Source organism: Chiloscyllium plagiosum, chromosome 4 (assembly GCF_004010195.1).
Source record: "Chiloscyllium plagiosum isolate BGI_BamShark_2017 chromosome 4, ASM401019v2, whole genome shotgun sequence".
Classification (NCBI taxonomy): Eukaryota; Metazoa; Chordata; class Chondrichthyes; order Orectolobiformes; family Hemiscylliidae; genus Chiloscyllium; species Chiloscyllium plagiosum.
The window spans coordinates 83,253,350-83,267,144 of NC_057713.1; the positions used below are offsets into that span (position 1 = coordinate 83,253,350).

Consider the following 13,795-nt stretch of genomic DNA (forward strand, 5'->3'; position numbering starts at 1 on the left):
AAAGATGTTACAGTGTAAGATAAGATAGAAATAGAGAGCTTTATATCTGCCAGCCTTAATCAGGAACTAATACAAACAGTGCTAAATAGAGGAATAGCCTTTAGTTCAAGTTAGGATGCAGCAGTTTTCAATTACCTTCTGTTTATGGTGGGCTAGGTAGGAGTGCATTGGAATAGTCACATTTACAGATTCCACCAAAGGTGTGAGTAAAATATTTAGTAGCATATGGTTGATATACCTCATTACTACTGGTTGTCCTTCCCCTAAATCTGAGACATGCTTTGCTCCTGCTCAGTATGGGCTCAAAGTGATATGCACCAAGAAAACATGAGGGGCATTAATATGCAAAATTATCCTTCTAGAGTTTAAAATTTTGAACAAATAATACAACAAATGCCACATACCACATAGTAGAAAAGTTCTCATTCAAAAGGCATAATCTAATCTCATTTTCTCTGATTTTTATAAGTTGTTTCAGTTGTCATGATGTTACAGGGAACTATGTTCTCTACCACAGATAATTCCACTGAGAGTCTAACTACCACACTTCTGCCCAATTTCCTTTGTCTTTAATTCTGTTTTTAACTGCAAGACAAGCCAGGAAATCAGGAGCGTGACCATTGGCAAGCATTCAAAATTTTTGTGAACAAGGTCATTTGTCAAAACAATGGAAAAGAAGACAGCATTATGTTAATTAGTTCAGATCCCAATGTCAAATATGTAAGGAGATATTACTTCAAATACATAAGGTGAAGAAGCATTCCTAGCATTTCCCAAAGGAAGATGAAACTGAATAGATGTCTACTTGTGGAGGTAGTTAATTGAGACACTTACAAATCAGACCATTCAGGTTGCTCTTGCAGGGGTGTCCTAAATGAGAGGGCATAGCTTTAAGGTGAGAGGGGAATAAAAGGGATCTGAGGGGCAACATTTTTTATGCAAAGGGTGGTGTTTGTATGAAACAAGCTGCCAGAGGAGGCTGGTACGATTACAACATTTAAAAGGCATCTGGATGGGTATCTGAATAGGAATGTTTTAAAGAGATATAGGTCAAATGCTGGCAAATGGGACAAGATCAGTTTAGGATATCTGGTCAACATGGACGAGTTGGACCGTAGGGCATGTTTCTTTGCTGTATAACTCTTTGACTCTATGACTGTATAAATGCAGCCCCAGTACTGATCCCTATGGCATTCCACTAGATACAGGTTGCCATCCTGAAAATGGTCCTTACCCCAAATCTCAGTCTTCTATTAGTCAGCCAATCCTCTATCCACACTAACATACGACCATTGGTTCTTATCTTATTGAGTAGACTAATGTATGATATCTTATCAAATGCCTTCTGAGATTCCAAATATATCATAGCCACTGCTTTCCCTTTTTCTATCCCAATTATTACCTCCTCAAAGAATTCCAATAAAATGTATCAGGCATGATTTACCCTTCATGAGGCCATGCTGATGTTGCTTGATTATATTACGTATTTCCAAATGCTCTGCTAATCATATCCTTTAACATTTTTCTAAGGACAGACATTAAGCTAACTGACCTTTTTTTTATGTCTCCTCCCATTTCAAATAAAGTTAGTACATTGACAGTTCTCCAACCCTCTGAGACTTCTCTATAATCTATGGATTCCTGGAAGATTATTACCACTGCACCCATTATCTCTATAATTAATTCTTTTAATATTTTTGCATTTTCCCAATCAGGTCCAGGGGACTTATCAGTCTTTAACCCCATTAGTTTCCATATACATTTCCTCTCCTCTTTTTGACCATTGATTATTTTATAATTTTGGAATGCTATCAATATCTTCGATTGTGAAATCCGATGCAAAGTATCTATTCAATTCCTCTGCCATTTCCTGGTTCACCTAGTTCTCTAAGGGACCTGTGTTTTCAGTTGCTCTCTTCTTTTTAATGCATTTAAAGAAGCTCTTGTTGTCCATATTGATATTACTTGCAATAGTACTTGCAAAGTTGATCTAGGCCATCTTTTTTTTCCCTCATCTTCTGCTGGTTTTTGAACTTTCTCAATCCTGTTTTACCACTACTCTTTTTTTATTCAATTTGACGCTCTTCTTCTCTGGTTAACCATGTCAAAAACTGTTTTAGTGACCTATCAAAGAAATGCAAGGTTATTATCTTCACCTTAACCATTGGTTAAAATCATGGTTCCTTTCAAGAATATAGAGCACATTGCATCTTCAAAGAGAGAAACTGATCTTTGGCATAATGACCTTTTCTAGAGAAGGTTTGCTTGAAGGAAGATTAATTTATAGAATCCTTACAATGTGGAAACAGGCCCTTCAGCCCAAGTCCACACTGACCCACTGAAGAGTAACCCATCTAGACCCCTTCCTCTATTCTATTATCCTACATTTGCCACTGATAAACGCATCTAAACAACACATCCCTGAACAATATGGGCAATTTCGCATGATCAATCCACCAAACCCGCACAGAGTCAGAGAATCATACAGATGTACAGCATGGAAACAAACCCTTTGATCCAAATCATCCATGCTGACCAGATATCCCAATCTAATCTAGTCCCATTTGCCAGCACTTGTCCCATATCCCTCTAAATCCTTCCTATTCATATATCCATCCAGATGTATGGAGTGTATTTGCTCTTCAAATAATGTCACTGCATTTTATTTTCTTTCCTTCCCTATTTAAATTTTACAACTTTATAAGTATATTCAACCTATTTCTAGAATCTTTTAGCGAGATTGCTCAATTTCCTCCAATTTTAAGATCTATTGCTTTCTAAAATCATTGATCCCTAGAAAGTGAATGGGTATATTTCATGTTTTCCTGGAATCATGACTCTTCTCATTTCAACAACTTAACATATTTTACTAATTTTGTGGATTGGTCTATCTGTGATTTCATTAAATTAAGATGACAAATGGTTTGATTCATGCTTTGTGACAAAGCAGATATACATCATTCTTTAATTCTTTTTTCTTACACATGAAACATTTTACATCATCAGGGTTTATGTTATTTCTCCTTTTATTATTAATACAAGCCATTTATTATTTCCAACTTCGGAACCAAATCTAGTCTATTGCAATTGGCTGTGCTTTTAAAGATAGATCACATTTTTAAATTATGCGTTTTAAATTCTGTGAATCACCAGTATTTTTGATTGAACTTGAATGGGGAAATTCTCGAAATAACAGAATGAGAGTGATGCTGGCTAGACAGCATTCATTTCCTGTCCTTAATTGGCCAGATGACTGCTATGGGTCTCAAGTCTCATGGGACATAGGTAATATGTGGGCTTTTCCCAACAATTGGCAATGGTTTCATGGTCATCATTAGACTTCTAATTATTATTTTTTCTTCTAATCAGATTCAAATTCCACCATCTCCCACGGAGGGATTCAAACCCGAGTTCCCAGAACATACCTGGGTCTCCAAATTAATAGTCTCGTGATACTAGGTCATTGCTTCCGCTAGACAATGTGCAACTCATTTTATTCACATTTTAGGATGCTTAAAAAGGAGAAGAATTTCAGGTTGAACAATGTTTTAAACTAAAATGGAAAAAAAATACAGAAATCATCAGCAACCACAATTTGTAAGAAAATCATTTTAATCAATTTGTTCAGAGACAGTATTATATATCTCTGGAGCAGGTGGGACTTGAACCCAGGTTTCGTGGCTCAGAGGTAGTAACACTAACACTGCACAGGAGCCCAGACATTTCTCAAAGCAAAAATGTCTTTCAGACTAATACAATGCTGTCTATTATCTCATCCATTTTTACCTCGTCCACAACATTTTCCCACCCACTGCCTCATTTGAGGACTGGTGATGTAATCTTCAAATTAATAACCCCATACATTAAGGAGATTTTTGTTTTTCTGGTAAGCCTACTGATGAATCAGAAATGTGGGAACACTGTCAACCTGCAAGTCACACACCACCCTTACTTGGAAAATATATTGTCATTGTCGGAGTAACTGAATCAAAATTCTGGTCCTCCCTCTCAGAGCACAGTAAGTATTCCTACACATGGACTAAAGCAGTTCGTCGTATTCATTACTACTGCGAAGGAAAATTATGGACATGCCATGAATGCTCTCCTTTGTTAGCAATGTGACACCTCAAAAACAAATTAGAAATTAACTCAGAGTCAATGTTTCAATTCTGTCTGGTTGAGAAAACATAAAAGTAATGGAGATCGACTGTGTAGGTGCAACCAAGAGCAAAAAGTGTGTGGTAAGACCTGTGTAGGACTACTGTTTTAATTTAAGGATGGAGTGGAGGTGGGTCTGACAATGGAGGAAAGGGTGTTGGGTGCAGAGGGAAGGGTTGGAGAAGGTTTCAGGTCTGGTGGCTATGTAAGCCAGCTTAATGAGTAATACCTGGCAATCATATGTTCAAACCTGGTTTTTGAAAGGTTATGAAAGGCTATTTGCAAGGTTGAAAGGAACATTCACATCATTCAGCTTAAGAGGATTCTCCTCTCATTTCCAGGTTGTGTCATTTACAGTTAAACATTGCATAGTTACTAGACACTGGACACACAAATCACCTTCTGTTCAGTGTCACCTGCTTCCAACAGTGACAGTACATCCAAAATAAACATCGCCTATTTCATAGTAGTAACAGGAACGTTTGCCTCACCATTCAATTTCTTCAACTGCTTAATTTAGCTGGATTCTGTATTTTTGAGAAGGTCTCTTCCAAACCTCCTTCAAGCTTTGGAACTGACACCATAAGCGCTACCTAGCGAAGGAGAACTCTTTCTGACTCTTAATAAGCAAGTCTGTTATTGCTTATATTATTTACCATTCCTGTGGAATTCTTGCTATGATCAAGTATTAATGCTATCAGAGCTTTTCATGCATAGTGTATCGTCTGATCATCTTACTGGAACCAGGGCCTTAGTGAGACCACACTTTAAGCATTGTCTGCAGTTTTGATCACCTTTTCGGAGGGTGTTCTGATTATGGAGGGAGTGCAATGAAGCTTTACCAAGCTGATTCTTGGGATGGCAGGGCTGAGCCATGAAGAGCTAACTGGTTACAACTACATTCACAAGCTTAGAATGAAGGGAGATCTTAGAAACGTATAAAATACAACAGGATGGGACAGGATAAATGCAAAAGGATGTCCCAACGCTCAGGGAGTCCACAATCAGGGGTCACAGTTTAAGGATATAGGTTAGGCCATTTAGGACCCAGATGTGGAGAAATTTCTTCACCCACAGTGGTGAGCCTTTGGAATTCTCTGCTACAGAATGCAGTTGAGACTAAGACATTGAAATGTTTTTGAGAAGTTCTTCAAGCTAAAAGGATCAAAAGATGTGGGAAGAAGGTACTGGGTCAGATGATTAGCCATGATCCTAATGAATGGCAGAGCAGACTTGAAGGGCCAAATGACCTACACCTGCTCCTATTTCCAGATGTTATTTTTTTTAATTCAGGTGTGTTACTACACACCTCTGGAGCAGGTGGGACTTGAACCCACACCTTCAGGTCTCCCATTTTCAATGGGCAAGTGCGAAGCTGCAGCATTTTATCACATAATCTGCTTGGAATACATGAAACCAAAGATTTCAAGCAATGTTTCTTATTATGCACAGACCATTTAAATGGAAAGAAAAAGTATAATGGTTCATCAGAAAATGCTTAGCTTAAATGTTATAATCAAGATTTTGGATACAGTTCAAAAACACCTATCCAGCCAAAGATCCAGAAGCAGCCCAAATTATGCTTAAATGCCAGCGTACTCAAACAATCTTTTTGGAAGCAGGGTTATAGAGATGGGAATAAACAGTGACTTTGTGGGTAAATGCAAAACAGGTGATGGTGAACAAGCAGCACATTTTATCTTTCTCCTGTTTATTTTGAAGATCCTCGACTCAACATTAGTAAGGTGGTACACTTTCGCCCTCATCTGACAATTACTGCAGCCACAAGTGGATCAGCCACTTTCTTAACAAAATTAAATGCAGAAGAATCACATGAGATTTGGGCACACAAAATCTACATGCATCAGGGCCACAAAACCACCCAAAATTGAGTGGCCACTTCCCTTTTGCAGCATTCACAAAAGAAACTCAACACTTTGTTTCGGCTGTGCTTCCTGTGAATGCATGAAAAAAAAAGTGCGATCATTATGTGCAGAAGAATCCTGCAGCTTGTCCTGTCAGTCATTGGCTGGATCTGTGCATGTGTACTATCATATTGATCTTGCATTATTGACAATCATCTTTACTTCTTAAAGACATGAAAAGGGCCATCATGCTATTGCTAGACAACCACTTGCTCTGTCAGTAGGCTCAATGCAGGTTCACTTCAGAGTCCGACCTTTTGGGTCATTTTAAAATACCTGCTTTATTGGCGTTAGAGCCCTCTTCAAAGGAGGGAAAAAGAGACAGGTTAAATAATTTGCCCATTTGAAGAATATCTAACAGCAAAACCAGTTTACAGAACAAAATGTTCCCTTAGCTGAAATGAATACTCAACTCTCATGTCATCTCCACATTAAAGGAATGCTGTAGAATATTCCTTCTACTCTTGGATACAATAGTTATCGAACAAATAATCCCCCATCTCATTTTGGGAGGGCTAACAAAACAAAGGAATAAATAATAAATGGGGGGGGGGGGGGAAGGAGCAAACAAAAAAGACAAAGGTGTAAAGCAAATGAACGACCTGGACTACACGGCCACAGGTCTCTGAAGATGGGACACAGAGGTGGTGGTAAAGAAAGCACCTCTGATGCTCTTCTCCATTGTGAGAGATTTTCAATTAAAAGCAGTAATGTTGGAACTGTATAAGACTGTGGTTAGAATACAGCTGGTGCTGCTTAAAGTTTAGGTCATCATTTTACAGGAAAGACATTACTGAAGTGTAGAGATTCGTAAGAATGCTACCAGGACTTGAAACCCTATGAGGAAAGATTGGATGGGCTAAGTTTATTGCCTTTAGAACAGAGGAGGCTAAGTGATGACAAAGTATAAAGCAATGAGTGACTTGGATAAGACTGGACAGGGAAGACCTGTTTGCCTTATTGAAGAGGCCAATCACTACATGGCACAGATTTAAGACGATTGCCACGAGAATGAGAAGGGACATGAGAAAAAGCCTTTTATTTTAAAGCTAGAGGATGATGGGTGGCTGGAATTTTGGTTGAGGTAGAAAATTCCAATTCATGTAAAAGGAACCTGGATCTGCACTTGAAGAGCTGTCTCTGCAAGTCTATGACTCTGTTGCTGGAAAATGGAATTAGAATAGGCAGCTTATGTATTCAGTGGGCATAGGCACGATAGGCTGAATGTCCTTTTTCTTTGCTGGAACTGTTCTCCATTTTCTATCTCTGTGCAATATTTTTATTCTATTGTAAAAGATGGTTACTGCTTCTAAAGATGTGAAGCAGCAAAACCCTGTCTCATATTTTCCTACAATTTCAAGATGACTAACCTTTCTAAATCTTGACTTTTCATAATTTATAGTCTTTAAAATACTAACTGAAGCATAATTTCCTATTTACTTGGTCTTCTCGCTGAATCTTTTCACTATACTAATCTTGCTAGTCAACATTATGTTTGTCTTTTGAAAAGATCTCGGAACAAAGTGCACAATGTTATCTGCAACCCAGTATTGAAAATCTATACAATTATTCTTTACAATCCACTTAATGTAAAGTAAAAATCACAATTCCAAAAGAATTCAGGACGAATAAATGCAACTATTTCTTTGGGCAAACAGATACTAGTTTGTGGACGAATTTAGATAGACCTTAGTAGTGTTTTAGTTTTGCAATGTGTGAAGAGGGGTTGGTCCATTACTATGTTCTGGTGCTCAGTTAATGCTACTTAGAGGTACCAGAGGTTAAGCATTTGGAACTCAAACATGGTGCACAAACTGATGAAAAATCGAAGTCCCAAAACCTGCATACTTAGATTAACTTTGAGTAGACTAAGGAACACCTCTACAAGTATAAGATTGGAGATAGAATAAAAACTTCACATACAAGGTCAAAATCAACATAATTGATGTTGCCATATGTTTTCCGACTACATATTGGCCTTGCACTATTTAAAGACTATGCAGATACAAGCATAGGGTCATCACAGAATCCCTGTAGTGTGAAAGTAGGCCATTTGGCCCATTGGGTTTACACTGATTCCCTGAAGGGCATCCCACCCAGACTCTCCCCCATAGCCTTTGCCTGTAACCTTGCATTTCCCATGTCTAATCCACCTAGCATATACATACCTGGACACTTCAGATAATTTAGCATGGCCAATCAATCTAACCTGCACATCACTGGACTGTGGGAGGAAACCACAGCACCTGGAGGAAACCCAGGCAGATGCAAGGAGAATGTGCAAACTTCACGGAGACTGTTGCCTGAGGGTGGAATTGAACCCAGGTCCCTGGCGCAGGGAAGCAGCAGTGATAACCATTGAGCCACTGTGCAGTTTGTGTTCCTAATATGTAGATTACAGAAAAAGTTGGATTACTTCTATTTTGATTCTCGCACACAGCAGAAATTGTAATAAACACTACAACTCTAATAAGTTGTTAGTTGGCACAAAAGTAGGGGGATAAGGTTTGCAATTCTAAACATGCTAATGAAGGAAGCAACAGGAGCGTATGGACTGCAGCAAGTACAATGAACGCAAATTTCTTTTATTTTAATACAAAAATGCATTTTTCCACATGTGCACTGGTTTGCCAACTCTTTGGTACAGTACACTTTGATATTTGGAATCTCAATTTAATAAACCATATTTGTTAAACTGAACACGATTACCCAAACCAAACCAATGATTTCATAAGTAGTTTGGATAAACAGAAGCATACTGTACAACCTGCTCAATAGCAGGCTCAGTTTTACATTGTGACTGAAATGTACTGTGAATACCAAACTAAATATTCTTATAAATTAAATGAGAAGATCTATATACCAGTTTTAGATCAGTTTAACAATGGCTTGGCAGAATGAGGGAGAGAATATATTTCACCTCTGTTAAAATTAAGAAATCATAACATTTAATTTAAAATTTATCCAATGATGAATGGATGAGGCAAACAAAAGGGCTTTTCCCATCAGGTTTAATAGTCACACACAAAATGTAAAGCATTCTCTGGTTTTATTCAGAATTTCCCTACTTCCCTCTATACAAGAACCTTTGATGAAACTTTTGACAAAGGCAGCAGTGAAATTTCAGAAACATTTCAGTTCTCCTAGGCCAAATGACCATAATCACAGTGTAACAATACATGATCTACTGTCATCTTTGGCTGGGGTTAGGCTAACAGGATACTGACTAGCCAAAGCCTAGGAGGTTACGGTCAAAGCTACTACAGCCTGTGGTTTGGACTTCCAGCTACAAGCCAAATACAGGAATGTTTACCACCACTGAACCTCCAGTTGTGTGACAGCATTACCTTCCATAAATTTTATAGACAAATGAAAAATTAATCTACAAAACCTGGACCTAGTTATATTATTACACACAATTACACACATTTTATTATATTCTACACAAAACCAAAGTTCTTTGTCTTAATGGCTAGTAACAGTTTTTGTTTGAGAATCTGTTTGGAGGAATAAAGTGGGACGTATAGACGCGAGATGCAAGTGTTTGCCGTTGGAAGATGTTGATCGTCTGGTGGTCGAATGGTGATTGATGGCATTGGTTGGAAACCTTCCTCACTGGCAGGCAACGATGGGCTCGATGTCCAGAAATACACCTAAAATCCAGAAAGAAAACCAATCACATCAGTCAGCAAATTACTCCCAGAAGTCACTCCTCAGCACTATTATTACCTGATTTATCAAGATTAAACATACTTATCCTTGCTTAAATCTGCATTAATTTTCCAAACGCAATTTAAAAATAAATCGGAAGTTGCTGGAAAAGCTCCACAGGTCTGGCAGCATCTGTGAAGACATATCAGTGTTAATGTTTTAGGTCTGGTGACCCTTCCACGGAACTGCAGTTCTGAGGAAGGGTCACCAGACCCAAAACATTAACTCTGATTTCTCTCCACAGATGCTGCCAGACCTGCTGAGCTTTTCCAGCAACTTCTGATTGTGTTTCTCATTTACAGCGTCCGCAGTTCTTTCAGTTTTTATTTTAAAATGAATTGCTTTAGATTCATACCAGATCCTGTCTTTCGGTCATGCTCATCTTCTCCACAATAGACCAGAACCACCGTTTAAACTGTAGCAATTTCTCAGCATTTTCCCCTGTCACAACAAAACAAATGTTACATTCATGCCTCTGGGACTAACCTGGAAATACCCATTCAATGCTTTAATTGCTTAATGGTGCCTCTTCTGAAAACAGCTGAACTTAAGAAGTCACAAATAAAAAAGAATGTAACCACCTTTCTCTGGTGGGGAAGAATATTGTAGCTATTGGAGGGGGGTGGGTGGAGGGAAGATGAGATTAAAAAATCTACAGTATAACTTACCTGTGAGTTTGACAGTGGTGGGTAAGTTGTTGGAGGGGATTCTGAGAGATTGGATTTTTACACCTTTTGGAGGGGGAAGGACTGATTAGGGACAGTCAGCATGGCTTTATGCTTGGGAAATAAAGATGGAGCCAAAAAGATTGATGACTGCAGAGCGGTAGTTGTCGTCTACATGGCCTTTAGTAAAACCTTTGACAAGGTTCTACATGGTAGACAAAATTAAAGTTCGATCACATGGGAATCAGGGAGAGCTTGACAACTGCAGAAAACATTGGCATGATGATAGGAGACAGGGTGATAGTGGAAAGCATTTTTCAGACTGGTGACCTGTGACTAACAGTGTTCCACTGGGATCTGTGCTGGGTCCACTTTTGTTTGTAATTATGTAAACGATTTGGATGAGCATGGGTTAATAGATTTGCGGATGACATCAAAATTGGTGGTATAGTCATCAGTGAAGATTACCTAAGACTATAAAGGGATTTTGATCAATTGGGTCAATAGGCTGAAGAGTGGCAGATGAGTTTAATTTGGATAAATACAAGGCATTGCATTTTTGTAAAACAAACAAGGGCAGGACTTATACAGTTAATGGTCGGACCCTAGGTTGTGTTGCCGAACAAACAGACCTTGGGGTTCAGGTACACAGTTCTTTGAAATTTGCATTAGAGGTCGACAGAATGGTTAAGGCGGCATTTAGCATGCTTGCCTTCACTGCTCAGACCATTTTGAATATGGGAGTTTGGACATCATGTTGGAGGTAAATACAGGATATTGATGAGGCCACTTTTAGTGTACAGTTCTAGTACCCCTGCTATAGGAAGGGTATTATTAACTTGGATTTGCCTTCCTAATTAATTTGTTGTAACTACAAAAAAACTTGTGATGTCATCCCAGGACATCCAAATCCCCCTGTATCTCAACTTCTTCAGTTTTTCTCCATATGAATATGCTGCTTTTGTAGTCTTCCTGCCGAAGTGGATGAGTTCACTTTTATCCACATTATATGCTATATGCCAATTTTCTTGCCTACTTGTGTAACATGCCAGATCTCTTTCAAACCTTTGTGTCATCAGCAAATATTGCAATCATAGTTTAGGTCACTCAGTCTTGTGATGCAGTGGTGTCCTTATCTCAAGGCAAGAAGGCCCAGGTTCAAGTTTCACTTACTGCAAAAAAGTGTGTCAGACATATCTGAACAGATTGATTAAAGATAGCTACACACTCCGTCCCTTCATCTACATTATGAATAGAGACTGAGTAGTTGACACTCCAGCACGTATCCCTGTGGTACACCACTCTTTATATTTTGCTAACTCAAAAATGATCCAAGTATGCCCACTGCTTCCTGAGATAACCAAACCTCTATTCATGTTATAATCACTGGAGTTGAAAAGAGTGATTTTTGACTTGATTGAAGATTCTGAAGTTTCTTGGCAAGATGGACAGAGAAATCATCTTTTCTCTTGTTGGTGACATGTTAAAGTTGGGATTGTCCCTTTAGGTCAGAGCTGAGGAGAATTTTTTTTTCTCTCAGAAGAGATGCTACTTTGGAACACTGTCTCAGAAGGCAGTGTCATTGAATAGTTTTAAGACAGTAGTTTTATAACGTTAAAAACAAACTGCTGGCAAAACTTAGCAGTTCTGATGAAAAGTTACTGGAATCAAAAAGCTAACTCTGTTTTCTCCCCATCGATGCTGCCAGATCTGCTGAGTTTTGCCAGCAATTTCTGTTTTTGTTCCAGATCTCCAGCATCTGCACTTGTTATAAAAACATAAGGTGATCTAGTGTAGCTGGGAATGCAAACTTTTGAATATGAATAGATTTTTAATGATTTACTGAATGGTGGAGCAGACTCGAAGCAAATGGTCTACTTTGCTCCTGGCTCTTCTGTTTCTTTGGTACCCCCTACACCGTGAGCTCATGTAGAAACCTTTGATGTGGCTTCTGGAAATCAAAGGACACTTCACCCACAGGTTCTTCTTCATCTACTTCATACTTACTTCCTTAAAAGAACTGCAATAGATTAAATCAACACAACTGCTCTTTCATAAATCATACTGACTCTGATTGCACAGATTTTCTAACTGTTAATTAACATCCTCTCTATTTCAGATGTTAAGCCAACTGGCCTGTATAATTTTCTCCTTTTTATATCACCCTTTCTCAAAGGAGGTGTATTCATTATTTGCCAACGTGATTATTTTCTTACTGCCACCTTGCTCTCTTGCCTTGTCCTTTCATTAACTTATATCTTTCCACAACATTTAGTTTAAAGCCCTTTCTAACTGCCCAAAAAAACAGGCCTGATTACATTGTTAAATAAGTACTATTGCACGCATTCATTGTTCTGTACACAAGACGGTTATCCCAATATTAAAACATCCACCAACATTTAATAATCTTAACTTCCCTACTCAGCCCAAAGCAAACAGTTATTCCTTACCAGATTCATCATTGAAAGATGTGTAGCTAATCAACATTTGAACATTCACTTCGCCACATCCATTGACTAAGAGCCTAAAATCTTCTGCTGTCAGATCTTCTAGTGAATTCTTAGGAAGTACATCCAGTAGTCCTTTTCGCATTGCCTGTAAATAAAAAAAAAAATCAATATACATTAAATACAAAGCAATTGATACTGAAAGTGTACAAACAGCAACATTTTAAAAATTATCTATAATTTAACCCAGAAACAAATGGCTTTAGACAGGCCTTTACAGGAGATGGAGCTTGGATTTAACAGCTTATTTGATAATGCAACACTTCGAGGTTGAAGTGCACCCTAACAAGATGTTTATAATTACAGTGGGAGAGCTTAATATAGGCAGTTTCCATTTTAAGTAAAACAGATATGGATAACAGGATGCATGACCCTAAAAGAGAGAGAAAATCATATTTGCATGTTATGAAACAATTACCATATCTGTTCTCAATCAATTAGCACAAGGAATAAGTGAAAACCAAAAAATAAACCACTTTTCTGCAAATAATTTCCTTCCTATTGCCTCTTCATCTATATAAGTACATAAGTTCACGTTATATATTAATGATCTGGATGAAGGGACTGGGGGCATTCTAGCGAAGTTTGCCAATGATACAAAGTTAGGTGGACAGGCAGGTAGTACTGAGGAAGTGGGGAGGCTGCAGAAGGATCTAGACAGTTTGGGAGAGTGGTCCAGGAAATGGCTGATGGAATTCAATGTGAGCAAATGCGAGGTCTTGCACTTTGGAAAAAAGAATACAAGCATGGACTACTTTCTAAACAGTGAGAAAATTCATAAAGCCAAAGTACAAAGGGATCTGGGAGTGCAAGTCGAGGATTCTCTAAA

At 38.3% G+C, this 13,795-nt stretch overlaps 1 protein-coding gene across 7 annotated transcripts in view; it reads right to left on the reverse strand.

Moving 5' to 3' along the window:
* Nucleotides 1-8,647: 8,647 nt before the first annotated feature.
* The window catches only part of ubr5 (ubiquitin protein ligase E3 component n-recognin 5), a 169,365-nt gene continuing 164,217 nt past the window's right edge, over nucleotides 8,648-13,795 (reverse strand). For all 7 annotated transcript variants that reach the window (XM_043688521.1, XM_043688517.1, XM_043688519.1 and 4 more), the window contains 3 exons: nucleotides 12,910-13,054; nucleotides 10,150-10,235; nucleotides 8,648-9,736 (listed from right to left, as the gene is read on the reverse strand). In XM_043688521.1, coding sequence (XP_043544456.1) covers nucleotides 9,524-9,736; nucleotides 10,150-10,235; nucleotides 12,910-13,054 — 444 coding nt within the window. In that variant the 3' untranslated portion in view covers nucleotides 8,648-9,523. The remainder of the gene's footprint in view (nucleotides 9,737-10,149; nucleotides 10,236-12,909; nucleotides 13,055-13,795) is intronic.